We start from the raw sequence: 18992 nt of genomic DNA, 5'->3' as shown, positions 1-18992 counted from the left end.
TGATAGAGAACTACAAGCCTTTCCTCTCCCAGGAAAAACAGCACCAATAAAGCAAAGTAGATAAGAATTTGTGATGAGAGAATAAACCTATCCAATCCCAAATGGAAGAGTCAAAGTTAATATGACCTTTCTACTTTTTTTGAATGAGATGATGAAGGCTGGAATTCTCCGTTAAGGCTAATGGGTGTATTACTGAAAGTTCAATAGTAACAGTGCATACACCTTGTGGAAGAAATTAGGAACATTATCTGCACTAGAAATAGTGTATCTTTCTCTGAGGAAAAACTTGCATGAACCACTGGGGAAAAAAATGAAATTGTACTCATTGTGCTAAACAGCATGAGATGAATAGTCAGAGAGATTTTGGACTGGATCCCTGGTGTATCTGTTTAACATGGGGCAAGTCATTCAATGTCTCTGGGACTTAGGTTTCCTTACCTGTAAAGTGATAAGATGGTATCTAAGGTTCATTGACCTCTTAGTTGTATGTTAACAGAAAAAAACACTAGATCCTTAGATTCTAGGGCCAGTTATGTCTCCAGCTCTGTGTGTGACCTTGGGCAAAACAACCTTTCTGGGTTTCATCTTCCTTAACTCTGCAATGAGATTTTTTTTTGTAGTAATGAATATTTTCAATCCAGGAAAAATTTACAGGGAAAAAAGTGACTTGTAACTCTTTTTTTATTAAGGTAGACAAGTTGGGCTTCATCTTCCTTAACTGTGCATTGAGAGGCTTAAATAAAGATGATCTCTAAAGTTTCTTACAAGGATAACATTTTACTTTCGTCCCTTGGATTTTTTTGTTTTTTAAATAGCAATGAATATTTTCAATCCGGGAAAAAATTTAAAGGAAAAAAGTGACCTGTAATTCTTTTTATTAAAGTGGACAAGAAACTTTTCTTCCTAGTTTTATTATACATTTCATTTAATTATGGAGTTATTGGATTATCATCTTATTCACAATTTTAGTTTTAAAGGGAAACAATTTATTATAACAAAGCACTTAGCATTAATTTTTATAACAAGCAACACTTAGAATTTTTTTTTAACAGCTTGCTTGAAAGTAGCCTTAAATAATTTAAACATACTGGTGCAGCATAGGGAACACTGGCCTTAGGATTGGAAGAATTTGCTTTAAATCCTACCTCACTCATAGTCCTTTTTGTAGTGGCCAGAAACTGGAAACGGAGTGGATGCCCATCAGTTGGAGAATGGCTGAGTAAATTGTGGTATATGAATGTCATGGAATATTATTGTTCTGTAAGAAATGATCAGCAGGATGATTTGAGAGAGGTCTGGAGAGACTTATGTGAATTGATGTTGAGCTAAGAGAATAGAACCAGGAGATAGTTGTTCATGGCAACCATCAAGATTATACAACGATCAATTCTGATGAACGTAGCTCTTGTCAACAATAAGATTCAGAACCAGTTCCAATGATCTTGTGATGAAGAGAGCCATCTACAGCCAGAGAGAAGACTTCAGGAAATGAGTGTGGTCCATGACTTAGAATTTAACTTTCTGTTGTCATTTGCATTTTGTTTTCTTTCCTTTTTTTTCCCTTCTTGATCCGATTTTTCTTGTGCAGCAAGATAATTATATAAATATGTATACATATATTGAATTTAACATATATTTTAACTTATTTAAATGTATTGGATTACCTATCATCTGGGGGGGGGGAATTTGGAACACAAGATGTTGCAAGGATCAATATTGAAAAATTACCTATGTGTATGTTTTGTAAATAAAAAGCTAAAAAAAAAAAAAAGAAATCCTGCCTCTGTCACTTATGTAATCTGGGAGCAGTCACTTAGAATTTTTTTAGGTTTTAGGTTTCTTTTTCCTTTGTACATTCTTCATTATAGTCTAGGAAGATGACGTGTTTTTCATGAATAATTTAAATTTTAAGGGAAGGAATACCGTTTTTTAAACTTGTTGCTCAACAGGTGTGCATGTGAGTGGGTTAGATCAGGGTTTATTAAACCTTGTTCACCCAAGAAATTTTTATGTGACCCTATATATTAAAATAGGCATAGAAACCAAACATTTACTGATAATAAATCTTCACTTCACAACTCCACATTCAGTTATAAGACTCCATATGGGGTTGTGATCCACAGTTTAAGAAGCTGGAATTTAGATGACTTGGGCCCCCTTCCACAGTTCTAAATCTATGATCTATGAAAGCATATGGTGAAAGCTAATGGTGAACTTTCAAAAGTCAAGTCTATGTCTGTAGGCAAGAAGTTTGCTATAAAATAAACATCAAAGACCAATATTACCAAGGTATGCTTTGCCTAATTTTTAAATTTATTTGTAGTATGATATCCAACAGATATTTCAAATGATTTCATCTTCATAGTATACATCTTTGCGGCTTAATAGCTTCAAGGCTAAGAAGAGTCCTCTCATAAACGTAGCATATATACAAAAAATGTACTGTTATCACTTCTGACCTACGCAACAAATTTATTATGCTATTTAGGCCACCATGATTAAAAACTTTATAGCTCTCCCCAGAAGGACTTTCTTCCTCTTACTGGTTCCTAGTGATTTATGGCACTAGAGCAAGAGATATCCAAGGTGTGGAGGTTTACCAGGAAGTGACATCATCTTGTTCTTGCTGCCAGAATAAGTCCTAAAATAGCAAACACATAGGAGGCAAAGAGCTCCTTCTATAGGAGGAGTTAGGACTTTTTAATATTATTCTTTTTCTTGTGAAAAGTTTTCAACTGAGTCTGGAAAGAGCATTTTTTAAAAATTAGGGAGACAGAAAATGTCCTTCTTTTATAATATATATCAGTGATAAAATTCAGTATTCTATAGTTTAGAATCTAAACTGGGGAATGGGAACAAAAGGTATTAAAGGGTAATAGGAGGTCATCTTAAAGCCAATTTATCTAAGATACATACTTAAAACTGTATGGTGGCAATAGATATATTTCATGCAAACGAATTAAAAATAACTCTTTCCTTTGAAAGAAATCACTCAACACACATGATATATTTAAATTTATTGTAAGCAGAGAATTCATATTACTGTTTTGATGAAAATAATTAGATTCACAAAGCAAAGGGCTTGAGGGGAATTTTACTTATTTAGCCACATACTTGGCTTCCATTAGAGATGTAATATTTGGGGTAAGTTTCTGAAACACAATCACAGTTGTGGGCATACGTTTTGGAAATCTTAGTTTCTGAAGTTTAGATTTTTGCAGGATTCCATCTGTAAACAATTTTTTTTTTAAGGTTTTTTCCCCCTTTACATTCTTCATTATAGAACAGGAAGACAGGTTTTTCATGAATAATTTAAATTTTAAGGGAAGTACTGCCATTTTTTTCTTACACTTGTTCAACAGGTATATGTATGTGTGTACATATGAATATATAATTTAGCTTTTTCCTACTTCTGCCCCCCCCCCAATTTTTTCTTCTTGTCTTAATTTACTTTTTTAGATTAAAAGCATGAAACTGCTTCATATAATATCATTTGCCTTCCTTTTGGTGCAGCAGAAAGTGTGGCAAAGGAGAGCCTTCAGAATGGAGTTGGCAAGATCCAAGTTCAGATCTGCATTGAGACTCCTGATAACTTGTGTGATCTGGGCAAGTCACTAGCTTCTGTTTGTCTCAGTTTTCCCCATTTATAAAAGAGAGACAATAATAGCACCTACCTCCCAGGATTGCTGTGAGGATCAAATGAAATAATAATTGTAAAGCACTTAAGCACAGTGCCTGGCACATATTAAGTGCTATGTCAATGCTAGCTATTATTATTTGTATATCCCCTTTAAAGAATATATCAGTAATTATATAATTTTAAAAAATAACTTCATAAAATAGTTCACTAAGGCAATCTTTACTATGCTAAGATATGTTACTGATTGAAAGATTCAATCTACATGAGAGAAAACAGTATAAAAAAGAGAAAGTAATTTTAAATCAAGGTAACAGGACCTTTTCTATTCTTAAACATAACATAACCAAATCAGTTATTGCAAGTTGGAGGTGGGAGGCATACTGGTCCTAAGAGTATCCATATTTTAAACCAGCAAGAGTCAAGAAACAAGCTAGTGCAGTAAACATCTTTAATAAGAATACAAAATTCACAATGGAGGCACATTCTGGGGAATGTAAATGAACTATTATCACAAGAAAAAAACTGTGCCAGAAGAATAAACTAAGGCTCTGTCAGAATACAAATATAGAGTAAGGAATGATTTAAAATAGGGTTGTGGTTTATAGTCACGTTATATCGTGTTAGGCATTGAAAACCAGCATAATAACTCAAAATGCCTCTCAGCTGAAAGGCATTTGCACATATATAACAAATCATATAGTTGACATAGTTGTAAATAACAGCAATTTTTGAGTACTTCATTTCAACACAAAATAAATGAACATCTGCAAGAGACACCTCTCAAAATAATATTAATTTATAATGTCTATGATAAAAAAATTAACAGAATTTACATTTAATAAGGATTATACTACAGATGAAGGAAAACAAGACAGATCACTTACAAGAAGTCAACACTGACCAGCAACTAAGAGATTACTGGCTTTCTATCTCTTTCCTTCCTCCTACTAGCCAACTCCCTCCCCCCATCAAAAAAGGAAAAAAAAAAGGTCCTTCCACTTACTATTCCTCAAAAGGAATCACATTTTAAAAAGTGATTTTCCCATAAACTTTAAACTTGGTTTTAATGAGTACAAAGAAATTCAAAATTTCTACAGAGCCCCTCTGCTAGAGACAGACACAGCAAACATTATTTGGAAGGGGCTACCCTGTGGATTATATACATTGGTTCAAAGAGAATTATTGTATCTAAGAAGGCACTTCTCTGTGATTTAAGGCTAGTACGGCATTATTACAGTGAAATCTGTCTAGGAATCTACTTTATTAAAAGGGCAACACTGCCTAAAAAGTGTTCTATCACAGATTTTTGGACTAGAAATGACCCCCAACTTGTATTCCAGTTAACCTGTCAAAATGCCCAAGATCAACCAAATGACATGTGGGTGGTCTCTTAAAACAAGCAGGTTTCAGTTTTTAGTAAAAAAGTGAAATTGCTAGTAAGAACCACCCAGTCAAAGTCTTTATAGAATAATAATAATAATAATGATAATACAACTGTGATTTTGGAAGTTTCTTGGACAAGACAGTTATAATTCTTGTTTGTTCACAATTTTTAAAACAAACTTCTAGCGGTACTTCATCATTAAAGAAGGGATCTGTTGTGATTCCTTAAGTTAATCAACCATTTATTACAGCTACTTCCTCTATTTGGATGCTGTAGAAATGCCCTATAATTTTATTCTGTAAAATAGTATTAATCTCTTCTTTAAAATAATACATGGAAAAGAATCTTTTAAAGATGTTTAATATATTCATATATAAAATATTAGATGTTGATACAAATCATGTAAACTTCCCTTTGGAAAAGTCATACCGGCCCACATCTTGAGGACCAGAAACCACAAATTTGTATCTTGTCAGTGCAAAGCTATTTTAGATGTTTTCAAATTATAGAAATAGCCAACAACCCTTATAATACAAAAGAAGTTCTTCAAAAGAAAAGCTATTGTTTGGATTACAGAAATTATGTTTATATTAGAGTCACCCATCTTCCCATTAATTTGAACAGTTCAATTGTTAAAATATTAAAAGGGAAAAATTAAAGCTGTTTGTGCAAGAATCAACATTAAGGGTCCTTTCCCCCTTTTTCCTCCCCCCCACCCCTTTTAATTCTTATTGGGTTCTCAGATGAAATTGGGTCTTTTTTCCCCTCCCCAGATCTGATTACTGTTCTTCAAGCCAGGATGGGGCATCCATTCCAGGAGTTTTCAATTTGATGTGGAACTGTTTGAGTGTCTGTTCAAGCTGCTTCTGATTCCCAGCAAAGTAAGCTGTGATGGCATTGTGGAAAAGAACTAGCTGATTGTGCAATACTTTAACCTGTGGACAAAAGCAGACAGTTAAAAGACCAAATGAGCCACTGACACTGAACTGGAAGGTAATTTATTGCAAGCCTTAATTAAGCAGCACAAGTCACCGCCTCTTCTGCAGAAGGTTATTCACTTGTGATTTAGTATTCACGCAGCCTGGTAAGTGAGGACCTGATCTCAGTCATGGCCGAGTTCATGCTTTTCTAGGCACTGACCGTTTATAAAAATGAAGCATTTAATCAGGTATTTCCCAACACATTAATTTTGCTGAATTCCCTTACAAAATGAAGTTTGCTCAGAATCATGTAGGCTGTCAACCCAGTATAGTGCCGGCCTACACAACCACTAAGCCAAAGAAAAGGCTCAACTCTTCACAGGAAGGGGCTGCTTGGAAGACGAGCCGAACACAATGCAAAACTGAGTGGTATGGTTCTTTTCAAATAATATATAATTACTGGGCCACTTACCCTTAAAAATTAAGCTAAGGGCAGTCAATGCTTTTCTTAAAGTCAATTTATTTAAATCTGACATGACTTTTTTAGTCATTTTCAAATAAATGCTTCTTCCAATGATTTACATTAACACATTTTCCTAAGCCTGGGCACTTAACTTGGAGTCTGTTAACTTGGTTCTAAAATTTTTTTTCAATAACTGTATTTCAATATAATTAGTTTCCTTTTAAATTCTCTATATTTTATGCATTTAAAAACATTCTGGGAAGGGATTCACGGGTTCCACCAGGCTGTAAAAAGGAGTCTCTGATACTATTTATTTAACAATTTAAAATTAAGAGAAACTACTGTATAAACCTGACTATGATTTTAAATCTTTGTACATATAAAAGCCACAATTTGAATAGAATGTTCTCTATCTGCACCTGACCCAATCTGCTCCCCCAAAAATTCGAAGAGGAAAGATATATAATTCCCCCCAAGAAAAAGGTAGAAACATTCTCCTATCAAAACTCAGTGCTGTTTCTGTAGCTTTCCCCAAAGAACAAACATTTTCAGTGACTTTAGCAGTTATGATAATATAACTACATGCATTTACTGAAAATAAGAAATCAGCTAAGAGTAAAAAGTTTTGTAAATAACTTGAATGTATTTCAAGAACGATTTGCAAGCAACATTACTCTAATTTCAATTCTAGGGCCCCAAAGCAAGGCTCAAGTACGTTAATCATGTAGTTTTATTATACATTTAAAGTTTGGAGAGGCCAAATCCATTTTGATTCGTGATTTAATCGCATTTGAAACTAGCCCAAGAAATGAAAGGCTAACATACTAAGGGTTCCACTGTCCCACCTTGCCTTCTAAACAACTATGACTCAGTGCACCTGGCCAGATGATTTAGTATGACACCACCAAAGAAACACACAAAGCTTCTTCCCTGAAAAGATCCCTAGGAACAGAACTCTTCTGAGCAGGCTTTTGTACAATTGTTCTGAAAGGCTTGTGAGAGGGGGAAGGGAGAGGAGAAAGTAATGGTAAGGGAGTAAGTGAGCTCTGCTATTAGACACACAAGCTAAGACATGTAGCCCCCCAACTTGGAAAAAGCATATCTTCTAACACTTTGTTTTAAGGTGGGTTGTTTAGGAGTTGGGGTGTATCTTCTCACAGAAACACTGTGTTGATAAGATTTTTTTCCTGGCTAGTGTACAAAAACTGACCTAGAGCACCATATTAAGAGACTGTCGAATGTAAACTGCCATGTCATACAATGTTTTGATAGGAAAATGCATCCAGAAAGGCAACCACCAGAGTTGTCCCACTCAGACCAGAAGCAGAAGTGGGGACTCAAATGTTCTTAAGCCCCTGAGGCTGGCTTCTAATGGCCTCACGCTAGAGAGTCCAGCTGGACAGGCAAAAATGATGATGAGGCAGCTGAGGTCGGTAATAAAGTGTCCATCAGGGATGCTGGTTCTCTAATTACCTTTAAAAAATTATAGGAGCCCAAGGATTGATTCCTCTTTCTGTTTTCTTATCCTCTGCCACCACCTGTTGTTTCTGACAAAGGTTTTTTATTTTCTTGGCCCACTGAGCATACTTTTTTTTTTTTTTTTAAAGTTTTCTAAGGGAAATTGAAACAATCAACCAACAAGCATTTATTAAACATCGACTACATGCTAGGTGCTGGGGGATATAAATACAAAAAAAAAAAAAATTCCTAATTTTAAAAAGCTTATGTTCTATTGAAAGTCATGAAGTGGGAGTGACAACAAGGCAGAAAAATATGCTTGTACAGAATAAATCTAAGTATATGGTAGTTACAGAAAATGTAGTTAGGGAGGATGGCCATCGAGAAGGTAGGAAATTAGAAGCAGCACACAAAGAATGAGGAAAAGTGATGAGGAACTAGGGGCCTGGTAGGATGGGAGGAATCAAAATGATAAAAAGGAAAGGGGAGAAACAATCTTGGACATTTACTCTGTTTTTCCTTTTATTAATGAATCTAAATGGGTTGGGGAGAGATACAAGGCGATCTCAAGAAGCAAGAATGGGGAGGGAAAGGATTCTGGAAGTTCACTCAGGAAAGCAGCTTTAGGAAGGTTGTCTTATGAAATACATCATATGTAAATCATCAATTTCATACATTTCCACCTGTCAGAGAAAGTAAGACAGCTGGCCCCAAATCAGCATCTGACCACTAACTCTTGAAGACCAAAGGAGCAATACAATATCTCAATTTTGGCTGAGGGGTATGCTGGTTTCATTTGTTTTGTGGGGGATGCCTCCTTCAGTTTCTACGCAAACCTAGGCAAACAAATGCTGCTTTTTTTCCTATTCCAAAAGGCAAGGGAGGAGAGATGAGCAGCTGAGATCAGAGACCAACCCACACCTCTGAAGCTATAGCATAGGACAAGTCTGTGCATTTTAATCTGAAAGTATTTAACTGGGGATCATAGTCTGAGTCATCTCAGTATAGTCACACTGTCAACATGGCACAGCTTGGATCCACCTTTAATTTTAGCGAATTATTTTATGCATCTCAGAGGAACTTTTTGTGGGTGGAAAAAAAAAAGCCACCTCCCCCAAGTAATCTCCTTGATAAATGAGATATAGTCAGTAAATCAACAGGCAACAGATATTATTATGATGGGCCCAAAGTGAACTAATGGTGGTACGGTTATTTCTGGCAATTGCATCATTAAAAACTGAGGACAGGCAGGGGAAGTTCTCCACCTCCTCAAGCCTCTAGAGGGTGTCTAGCACTCTTGATTCACCCCAAGTTCTCAAAACAAAAGGATTTTTTCCCTTTTTCCTCTGACAGAGATAGGATAGCAGATAAAGAGTATCTTTAAGAGAAGCTAGTTCAACAGGAAGGAGTTAAATTGTATCATGCAACAACATGAAAACTAACAGCTGTGTGGATAATTAACAAGTCAAGTCTTGGGTGATCCTAGAGACCAAATGCCTGATGAACTATCTCAAGTGAAATTCTTAAACCTGGAAAGAACACAGGGCTAGAGTTACATAAGGCAAGCAGTTGGCAAAGTGATTTTTAAATATTTAAAAAGTTTTCTTTTTCATGTCTGAAAAATTTGACTTTGATTTTAGAGAATGATGGTAAGCTAACATTAATAACAAACACATAAAAATGCTACCTTCTAATAGCCCACAAATATTTACATAATAAGTCAGGATCCCAAGAGGTACAATGGGGAGAAGGGCTGCACTTTTCTAGTCTTGCCTGGGGCACTGCCCAATAAGCCCTACTCTGAAATTATGTACTATTATTCTAGTTTAGGATTTTGAGGAACTGCATAGATGGTTTAATTTAATTTAAAAATGACAACAATATTTATGTCCCTTTACCTATTGGATGTAATATACTCCATGGTGATCAAAGACAGAAAGGAAGACACCATATACATCAAATCTTCACTGTAGCATTTTTGCAATGGTAAAGAAATTGAAAAGAAAGTAGGTGCTTGTCATGTAAAGAATAGCTAAATAAACACTAATGTGTGAATGCAAGAGAATATTATTTCACTGCAAAAATCAATAAACATTAAGATTCTGAAAAAACATGGGAAAGTATATATGGAATGATCTAGAGTAAAGTAAGCAGAACCAAGAGAACAATATGCAAATAGCATACAATAACGTAAATGGCAATAAGAAAATGAAATGACTGCTGTGTAACTTTAATGACCAAATCTGGGAAGAGTGTAGAAAGTACATTTCCACCCCTTCTTTACAGAGGTGTATGAACCTCTGCAGAACACTACAGATGATGTTGGATGCTATGCATGTGCCAGCTGGTTTTGTGAAACTATTTTCTCTTTTTCCCTTTTAATCTTTGTTACAAGAAAAGTCTGATCATCGAGGGGATGGAAAGGGTCCAGTTGGAAATGGGATATCTAAACAAAGCTGTCAATACTTTCAAAAAAATTCTAATTTAAGATCACAAGAAGGAGCATACATTACAAAGTCAGAGTAGGTGAGATTTTAAGGATAAAAGGAAGGTCTCTGGTTGTCTAAAAAGTTCCTTAAACAAAAAAAGCTGGCTAATGATAAAATTCCAGCTAGAGAACTTCATTACTTCAGCTTAATGACTCAATATATCTAAAAATACGAACATTTAGCATAATTTACATTTTTGGCCTGAGAATGAGATTTTCATCTGGGGAGAGAGATGAGGAAGACAATTCTGATGGTCATGGATTAAGAGAGGGCAGTGAAGAGACCTTTTTTACTCAAGGCCTAGCTGCTTACAAAGGTAGAAAAAAAGCAAGTATCAGAGATATCATGGAACTAAACTAGGGCAAGAACCTGGCTTTTATTTAGCTTTATAGTAAGTTATAGTACTCTTAAATAATAAAACAATATAGTAGTCACAGACATATTCTTTATAAATTTACTCTGTCACTTAAACTGGATCTTTAATTCAAATTTTCTTCTCAGGTTCTAAAGGAGCAAATATATTATGCCTACAAAACAGGCAAGCATCCCTGTATTCAAAGGCCTTGGAGCAGCAGACACATCATATCTCCTCTCCAATTGAATTCACCTCATCATTATCTCTCAGGTTGCACCTGCTTGGAACTGAAAGCAATACCCCCTTCCCCCAACCTTCCATTTCCCTCTCCAAATTAAACTTTCTTTATAAAGGAGGTGGGGGAAAAAAGGGAGGGTGAAAGTTTTCTAATGAGAGAAACAATTCATCCTGTTCAATAAATGGATGTTTTGTGTCAGCAAAATTCTTTTGTTTCACCTGTTCAAAACCTTTTTTGTGAACTAAAGGAAAATAGTGTGATGCAGCATAAAATGAGAGCCAGGAGACCTCTGGGGTTACAGTTGCAGCCAGCAATTATGACTTTGGTCAAAGTAATTTACTCCCTTCATATTTAAAATGAGGTCGAACTGGATGATCTCCAAGGTCTTTACGATTTATCTATCTAAAACTCTAGCCTTCTACTCTTTCCTGAGTTCTGTCCTATGAAAAGGATGTTTCCTAAACAGAAGTGTGTATATTTTTGGAAGCTTGACTAGGAAAGGTGTCTATACTGCTAAGAATTAGGGTTGGCTTCCTCTCCCTTGGATAACTGTGTGTGTGAGAAACACTGACGGCACAGACCACCTGCGTCTGCAATCAGGAAGAGCTGGATTCCAATCCACTCTTTTCCACTGGCTGCTTGGAGACCTCGGGCAATGAGTTTCACCATTCAAAGCTCATTTTCTCATCTGTAAAATGAGATTGGACTGGAGGTCCTCGAAGCTCTGACGAGCTTATGATTCCTGAGGTACTCAAGCTTCCAGGCTCTTGCTTTTCTCACTAAAGGTATTTATGGCCAGCTTGCAGACGTGGGTCACAATGACCTGTGTGGGTCACGGAGTGGCTTTGCTCTCCCCAATGCTTTACTATCACTGTAGGGAGGTTTTCTTAGTATCCACATTCTGGGCAGTCTCTTCATAATAAGAAGGTTTAATTTAGGGACTGAACCAGAAGAGTTTTCCAGGGTCTGGAAAGGGCCAAGAAGAAAGGGAACAATAAACTGCTGATTTTGCTGACATTCACAGACCTATCGAGACCTTACAATCTGTGAGGGTGGTAAGTGAACTAGATGGAAATGGTGGGAAAGATTTACTTGTGGCTGATGAAGACTTGACACAATGCAAATAAAGCCCAGACACTGTGTGCAAAGGCTGTGTGTGAGTGTGTGAGTGATCCCTTCCCCCCAGATGAAATTTGGTCTCTTAGAAACCATGAGAAGTAGAGTGTCTTTTTAGGAGGAATTCTAGTTTCCAAAACAGAAGGATATGCTATATATTTACCTAAACAAATACCTGTGAAACTTAGTCGAACTAGAAATGTAAAAGACAGGCTTAAATTCCTGTAGGTAGAAACAAAACTCAGACAAGTTCCCTAGGGAGCCTCTTCATGCACTTACATTGTTGAGAAAGGTGGAAAAGACACAAATCCACATGGAAACTGAAGACAGTGTTTCATGTTGAAATTCTAGTCACTCTTTTACCAAATAAACTTGTTATATGGTTTCAAACTCTCTCAAATTTTCCTATCATACCAAAGCTGATAGATCTAGATTCTAAGAGCCCGATTTGCAGCAATTTGGCTAGCATTCCATAGATGATGAATATTACATTAAATTCCCGCTTGATCTCAGATCTGACTCTAAATCAGAATGCTAAGTTGGCACTTTATTCCACCGTGAACATACAAAAATCAAAAATTAATTCAGACTTCTAGAATATAATGAAATCATTTTGCTTCTAATCAATCCTCCAGACCTCTCTGAACAGAAACATACTAAATTTGGCATTTGCAGAAAATTAAGCTTTTCTGTGTATAATCTTTGTAGTTTTTGTTAACAAGAGGCATTGTAATGTGCATTAATATATAGAAGTCTAGTGCTATTCTGAATGCAGCTCTGCCATTGCTTTTCTAGATAGCACTGTGGATACTGTAAGTATTAAAATAAATTTTAATTTATATCTTTCAGTTTTACATTGCCTAAATTTCCTCCTGTATTCCTTCTTCCCAGAAAGCCATTCCACTGTAACAATGCTTTAATTTTTACAGTTATCATTGGCAAAGAGAGTAAGATAAGAGAGGAAGTACTGTTTAGTGGAAAGCAGGAGTACTAGCCTGGGCCTGAGAAATTTTCTGCGGGACCTTAGATAAGTCATTTTACTTCTCTGAATCTGTTTCCCTATCCGAAAAATTAGGTTAATTTGAAGCTCCATTTTTTCAAATTAATTACAATATGCTTCTTAAGAAAGGGTTACTTTGATGTTATTTTAAGAGATGGTAATTTCAATTATGTACCACTAATACCACTAATTTTTTACCAGTATCATTAGGATTAAAATAAAATTAAAAATGATAATTGAATTTACTCAACAGTTTCATCTCACTATTTACATTAGGAGTAATACAAAGGGATCTCATTTTTTAAATAGGGTAAAAAGATGCAGGAGGCTGGATGAGTGGTCCCAGTAGTGAGTGAGGTTTAATTCAAGCCAATTTCCTATTGTTTTACACATAGAGAGTAAAGTATAATCATAATCGACTAGACTTGGCTATCCTGAAGCTTTTTAAAGTGGCATGTGAAAAAATGATAGCAGATGATAAGCTGACAAGAAAATAAGTTTTATTTTTTTGGTTTTTGCTTTAAAGCAACAAGAATAGAAAGGTAAGAAAATAACAGATTGTGAGTATTTTATATTTAATCCTGGAGGTAATAAGGAGCCACTAGAATTTACTAAATTGTGTGTTGGTGTGTATTTTCTCAAGAGGGAGCGGAGACAACATGGAAAAAGACCTGTGCTTTAAGATCAGTTTAATAGCTGAGTTGAAGATGACCTAGAATGGTAAGAAATTTGTAGTGGGGAGATCAACCAGTAGCCTACTCCAATAATTCAGCTATGAGGCACTGAAGGACTCTTCTAGCATGGTAGCAGTGTCATAGGAGAGAAGGGGTGTATATGAGAGATGTTACCAAATCAACAGGAATCATTAAGACTTGACAACAAATTATGATGGAGTGAGAGTGAGGATGGGTACATGATGCCTCATCTGTAAGCCCAATAAGCCTGAGTGAAGAAGTTAGGCAAAAGGAAGAGCTCTGGGGGAAAGATAATGAATTCAGTTTTGACATGTTGAGGTTCAGATGTCTATGGGACATCCTGTTTGAGATATCCAAAAGGTAGCTAAGATGTGAGCCCTGAAAGTAGGGTGTGTGTGTGGGTGTGTGTGTGTGGGGTGTGTGTGTGTGTGTGTGTGTGTGGTAGGGGGAAGAGTGGGGAAGAGGGGGAGGAATAAGCAGAGCTGAGAGTCATCTGCTCAGAGATAACTGAATCTAAATGAATTGATGAGATCACCAAGTAAAATAGTTTAGAGGGAGAAGGGAAGAGAACTCAGGGCACACTCATGGTTAGCGGGTATGACCTGGATGAATATTCGACAAAGGAAACAGAGAAGAAGGATAAGGAAAGAATGAAAATCAGAAAAGATTAGTGTCATAAGAAAACATCAAGTACAAAAGAATGACAAGTGTCCAAGGATGAAGAGAGATCAAGAACGATGAGGACTGATTAATTAGCAATATCACCAAGGTCACAGACCAGGTGGGACTTTATACTGGCAGAAAAAGCTGACAACATACAAGACTCATTCCTATTAAAAATAACAGAAAGCATAAGAATTAAGGGAGTGTTACTTAAAATGGTAAGTAGCATCTATTTAAACCACCAGCAAACATTATCTGCAATGGGAATAAGCTAGAATTCCCAATAAGATCAGGGATGAAATGGGGTTGCCCATGACCAACATTATTATTAATAGTTTTTAAAAATATTAGCTATACTAATTAGAGAAGAAAAAGAAACTGATGTAATCGAAATAGAAAATAAGGTCACAAAACTATCACTTTTTGAAGATGATATGATGCTATATTTAAAGAATCCTAGTGGAAATAATGCACAATTTTAATAAAGTTGAAGCTTATAAATAAACCCACATAACTCATCAGATTTTGTGCGTTACCAACAAATCCAGAAGTAAAAGTTCAAAAGAAAAATTCAATTTAAAATAACTGCAGATGATATAAAATACTTGAGAATCTACCTGCCAAAATAAGCCCAGAGACTATATGAACTTATAAAACTTTTCACAAAAATAAAAACAGATTCAAACACTTGGAGAAACACAGTAATAATAGTAGTTTAACGATGATTAGCTGTGAAAGACTTGGATAATCTGATCAATCAAATCCAAGACAATTCCTTGATGAAATGCCCTCCAGAGAGAGATCTGGTGAATTTAGAATTCCAACTGAAGGGTAAATTGAATATGCTTTTTTCACTTTCTTTCTTTCTTTCTTTCTGTGTGTGTGTGTGTGTGTGTGTGTGTTTTGCATGACTTCATATATTTAATTGATATCATATTGCTTGCCTTCTCATTGGGTAGAAGAGAGGGAGGAGGGAAGATGAGAATTTGGAACTCAACATTTTTTAAATGTAACTAGGAAATATTTAACAAAATATAATTTTTTTTAAAAGGATAAAGATTGTGAAAAAAGACATTGACAATTCAGAGATCATTAGTAATTTTGGAGAGAGCTATTTCAAGTTGAATGGTGAGAGGCTGGAAGCCAGATTGTGGAAGTAAAATGAGAGTGACAGGAAAGGAAGTAGAGGTACTGACTGTAGAAAGGCCTTGTCAAGGAGATTAATCCAGAAAGACAGGAGAGCCAGAAAGAATGAACAAATCAAGTCAGGTTTTTTTTTTTTTTTTTTTTTTTAAATCTCCTTTGATTTTCACTTTCTTTCATTCTTTCTTTTTTTTTTTTTTTTTAAATAAATTTTTATTGATAGAACCCATGCCAGGGTAATTTTTTACAACATTATCCCCTTGTTGTAAAAAATTACCCTGGCATGGATTCTGTCAATACAAAGTTATTATTAAATAAAATAAAATTAAAAAAAAAAAAAACAAAAAACAAACAAACAAAAAAAACATTATCCCTTGCATTCACTTCTGTTCCGATTTTTTCCCTCCCTCCCTCCTCCCTCTCCCCCAGATGGCAAGCAGTCCTTTACATGTTGAATAGGTTACAGTATATCCTAGATACAATATATGTGTGCAGAACCGAACAGTTCTCTTGTTGCACAGGGAGAATTGGATTCAGAAGGTATAAATACAGGTTTTTTTTTTTTTTTTTTTTTTTTTTTTTTGAGAATGGGCTAGCTACGGGCATGTTTGTAGGCAGCAGGAAAGCAGCACAGGAAGACATTGAAAATATAGTGAGATATCTATTTTCCTAGGCTTTTAATGAATATTGATGTCTTCAATAAGTAATATAAAATAGAAGGAAAAAAGAATCTAAGATCTAGAAAGAAACTTAAGAGAACATCTAGTCTAAAGCCTTAACTTTATAGTGGAGGAATGTTCCCTTAAAATGTGCCCAAGCTCAGCCACTGACAAGATGGACTTTGCACACTGCCTCTCAAAGAAAAATGAGACTTTATATAGAATAATGTGCTCATTAAATGAAACACTGAAAAAATTATTTCAAATGAGTTTTGCAGCATAAAGAGAGGGAGTAAAGAAGGATGAAGGGAAGCAAAGGAAAATCTTTCATGTACTGTACAATTCTGTCTGGTGCCCTGGTGCTTCTCAGGTGGGGAGAAATACCAAAAGCTAAATCTGCTTTCTAAATAAAGTTAGGATAATCACAGGTGTTGAATTTTCATTCAAGTTTCCCATTCTGAAGAAACAGAAATCAACACTCACTCTCCTGTTACAAATGAGATGACAAATATTGTGGCAAATCCTCTAAACTTAATATCAGAAACAATTGTTGCCAACTCAATTATAAGACACAAAGATCAGCCAAATTCAGAGCAGCCCAGAGGACAAACACAAGTCAGAATAACTTTGACAGTAACATTTGCTGAGAGACCTAAATTATATGCAAAACTATTTTTAATATTGATTGACAAAATAAATATCATTGTTCATCAGTGAGGAGAGACCAAAAGAGATTTATAATACAAACTAGAAGACACATAAATCCAAAAGAGATATTGATAATTGTGCTTAAAACATCTGCCTGAAGTGCAGTTAATGATTTTTTTTCTTAAAGCCATAGACATATGCCATGTGACTCTAGGCAGTCACTTAACTTCATAATATCTTGAGTAATTCTTTAACTAGAGTATGGACTAATATGCATTGGAAGAGGAAGCTTATTCCCATGAAGTCTGCTATAACAATGGAATTATGGGCCTGTTTAGTTTTTAAGTTGGAGAGCTACAGAAATTAACATTAATTCTTAAGCACCAAAGCTGTAAATTGCATTTTGTTCCCACCCACTTGAGCTTTTCTACTCAGGTCTCATTTAGATAATTAGTACACATACACATACTTACTGACAGATATTCATATAATAAACACAGAAGCAAAGACATTTCCTTGTAAAAGATGAGTTGTCAAGTATGTATGTGGTATATATAAATGTTAAGTACTTCATAAAAGTTATTATTTCTCTCATTGAGTTTGTAAGATAGTGTTAGCATTATCTATAGAGATACTAAACTGAGGCAAATATTTGTAAGAGCAAAAGCAATCCACATAAAACTTTACAAATTTTGTGTTAAAATACTGTTTGTAAAATACAACGAAAGATGGATAATATCTGTAAATTGTAACGATAAAGGTCTTTATTCACTATTTTTCAGAAGATAAGAGAGCAGGAGAACAGCCCACAAAAAAGGAAGATCTCATTCTTAGCCTTCCATTAATTCCATGAGGTATAACTTTGTTAGTCCATTAATATTTCCGGAACCACCTGTCACGTCAGAGCAATTTTGAGATGGGAAAGAAGAGAAGTAGGATCAGGAATATGGGTGAAAGCCTTGTAAGAGGAACAAGAGAAGTAAAGATAAATAGGAACTGCAAGTGGGAGTGGAGGAACAGATTTTACTTTTGTGACTCACAGAAAGGTTTCAACACATCACTGACAGCCAAGGTAAAAAAACAGGAAATTACAGAAAAGATGGAAGCTCCCTCTTTTGAAAAGAGCTTCTGCTCTTTTTTTTTTTTCCTCTTCAAATTTGTGGATTTTTAATTTTTTTTTTTTTGATTTATGAAGTAAAGTATTTCTATTTAACACAGTAAAATAAAAAAAAAAGAAAACTGTACATAGTAGATCTGCAGTTTCACATGCAATTATCTTTTTTCTTACATAAAATCACAAGTTTTGAAGAAAAAAAAGAGAAAAGTTTCTTCAAATATTATTGATGAAACTATCATCTGCAAGAATCTAAAGCAAATAAGTTCCAAATTATGTCTTGGAAGTTGGTTCATGCCTTATGGTCTCCTTCTCCAAAAGAAAGGTGAAAATATGAATGTTCACAAATAAAAGGCATTTGCCACTCCTTCTCTTGTTTTTCCTTTCTGAGAATTAGATATGCCATTTTCTTACTGCTTCTGTTTTCTAACTCTACGCTAACTAGATTAATTTCTTACCACAAACAACAAAACACAAAGTTCCCTACTGATGGATGGTAATAAGAAATAAACTTGCTAGCTGGAAGTCATCTATCATGAAGTAAATTATTTTGGTGGCTGGATACACTTCTGGGTGTCTTAAAATAAAGGACTGTAGCAAAGACCACAGGGGAACTGAACTTGTAGGAACCGTACCACAGGAAGACAGAGGTATAGAATCTGAAGAGCAAGAAAGGACCTCAGAAAGCACCCTGTCCAAACTATCACAGAACAAGAAAGACTTCTACAAGGTAGCTATAAAGGGGTCAGCCAGGTTTTACTCCTGGAGCTCTCCCTGGAGAGGAGGGTTCTACTACATCAAAATCTGCTGAAAACATTTCTAGATAACTTTATTAGAAAGTTCTTCATACTATTAACCTTAAATTTCTCAATTTTGCAAGTTGTATATATTTAAGAGAATTGGCCAGTGTTTTCAATTGCCATAAAGAGGATTGGGGGGTAGGAAAAGGAATAAGAGAAAGAGCTTAGGATTTCCTACTTTCTTTGGACAGGGATTCAGATCAATGA

General features: G+C 35.3%; 1 protein-coding gene across 3 annotated transcripts in view; it reads right to left on the bottom strand.

The window, feature by feature from the left end:
- Positions 1 to 4074: 4074 nt before the first annotated feature.
- ARFIP1 (ADP ribosylation factor interacting protein 1) overlaps positions 4075 to 18992 on the bottom strand; it is a 146927-nt gene continuing 132009 nt past the window's right edge. For all 3 annotated transcript variants that reach the window (XM_051966027.1, XM_051966028.1, XM_051966029.1), the window contains one exon: positions 4075 to 5959. In XM_051966027.1, coding sequence (XP_051821987.1) covers positions 5804 to 5959 — 156 coding nt within the window. In that variant the 3' untranslated portion in view covers positions 4075 to 5803. The remainder of the gene's footprint in view (positions 5960 to 18992) is intronic.

Source organism: Antechinus flavipes, chromosome 6 (genome assembly GCF_016432865.1).
Source record: "Antechinus flavipes isolate AdamAnt ecotype Samford, QLD, Australia chromosome 6, AdamAnt_v2, whole genome shotgun sequence".
Lineage (NCBI taxonomy): Eukaryota > Metazoa > Chordata > Mammalia > Dasyuromorphia > Dasyuridae > Antechinus > Antechinus flavipes.
This window is presented reverse-complemented; position numbering and strand designations above follow the sequence as displayed.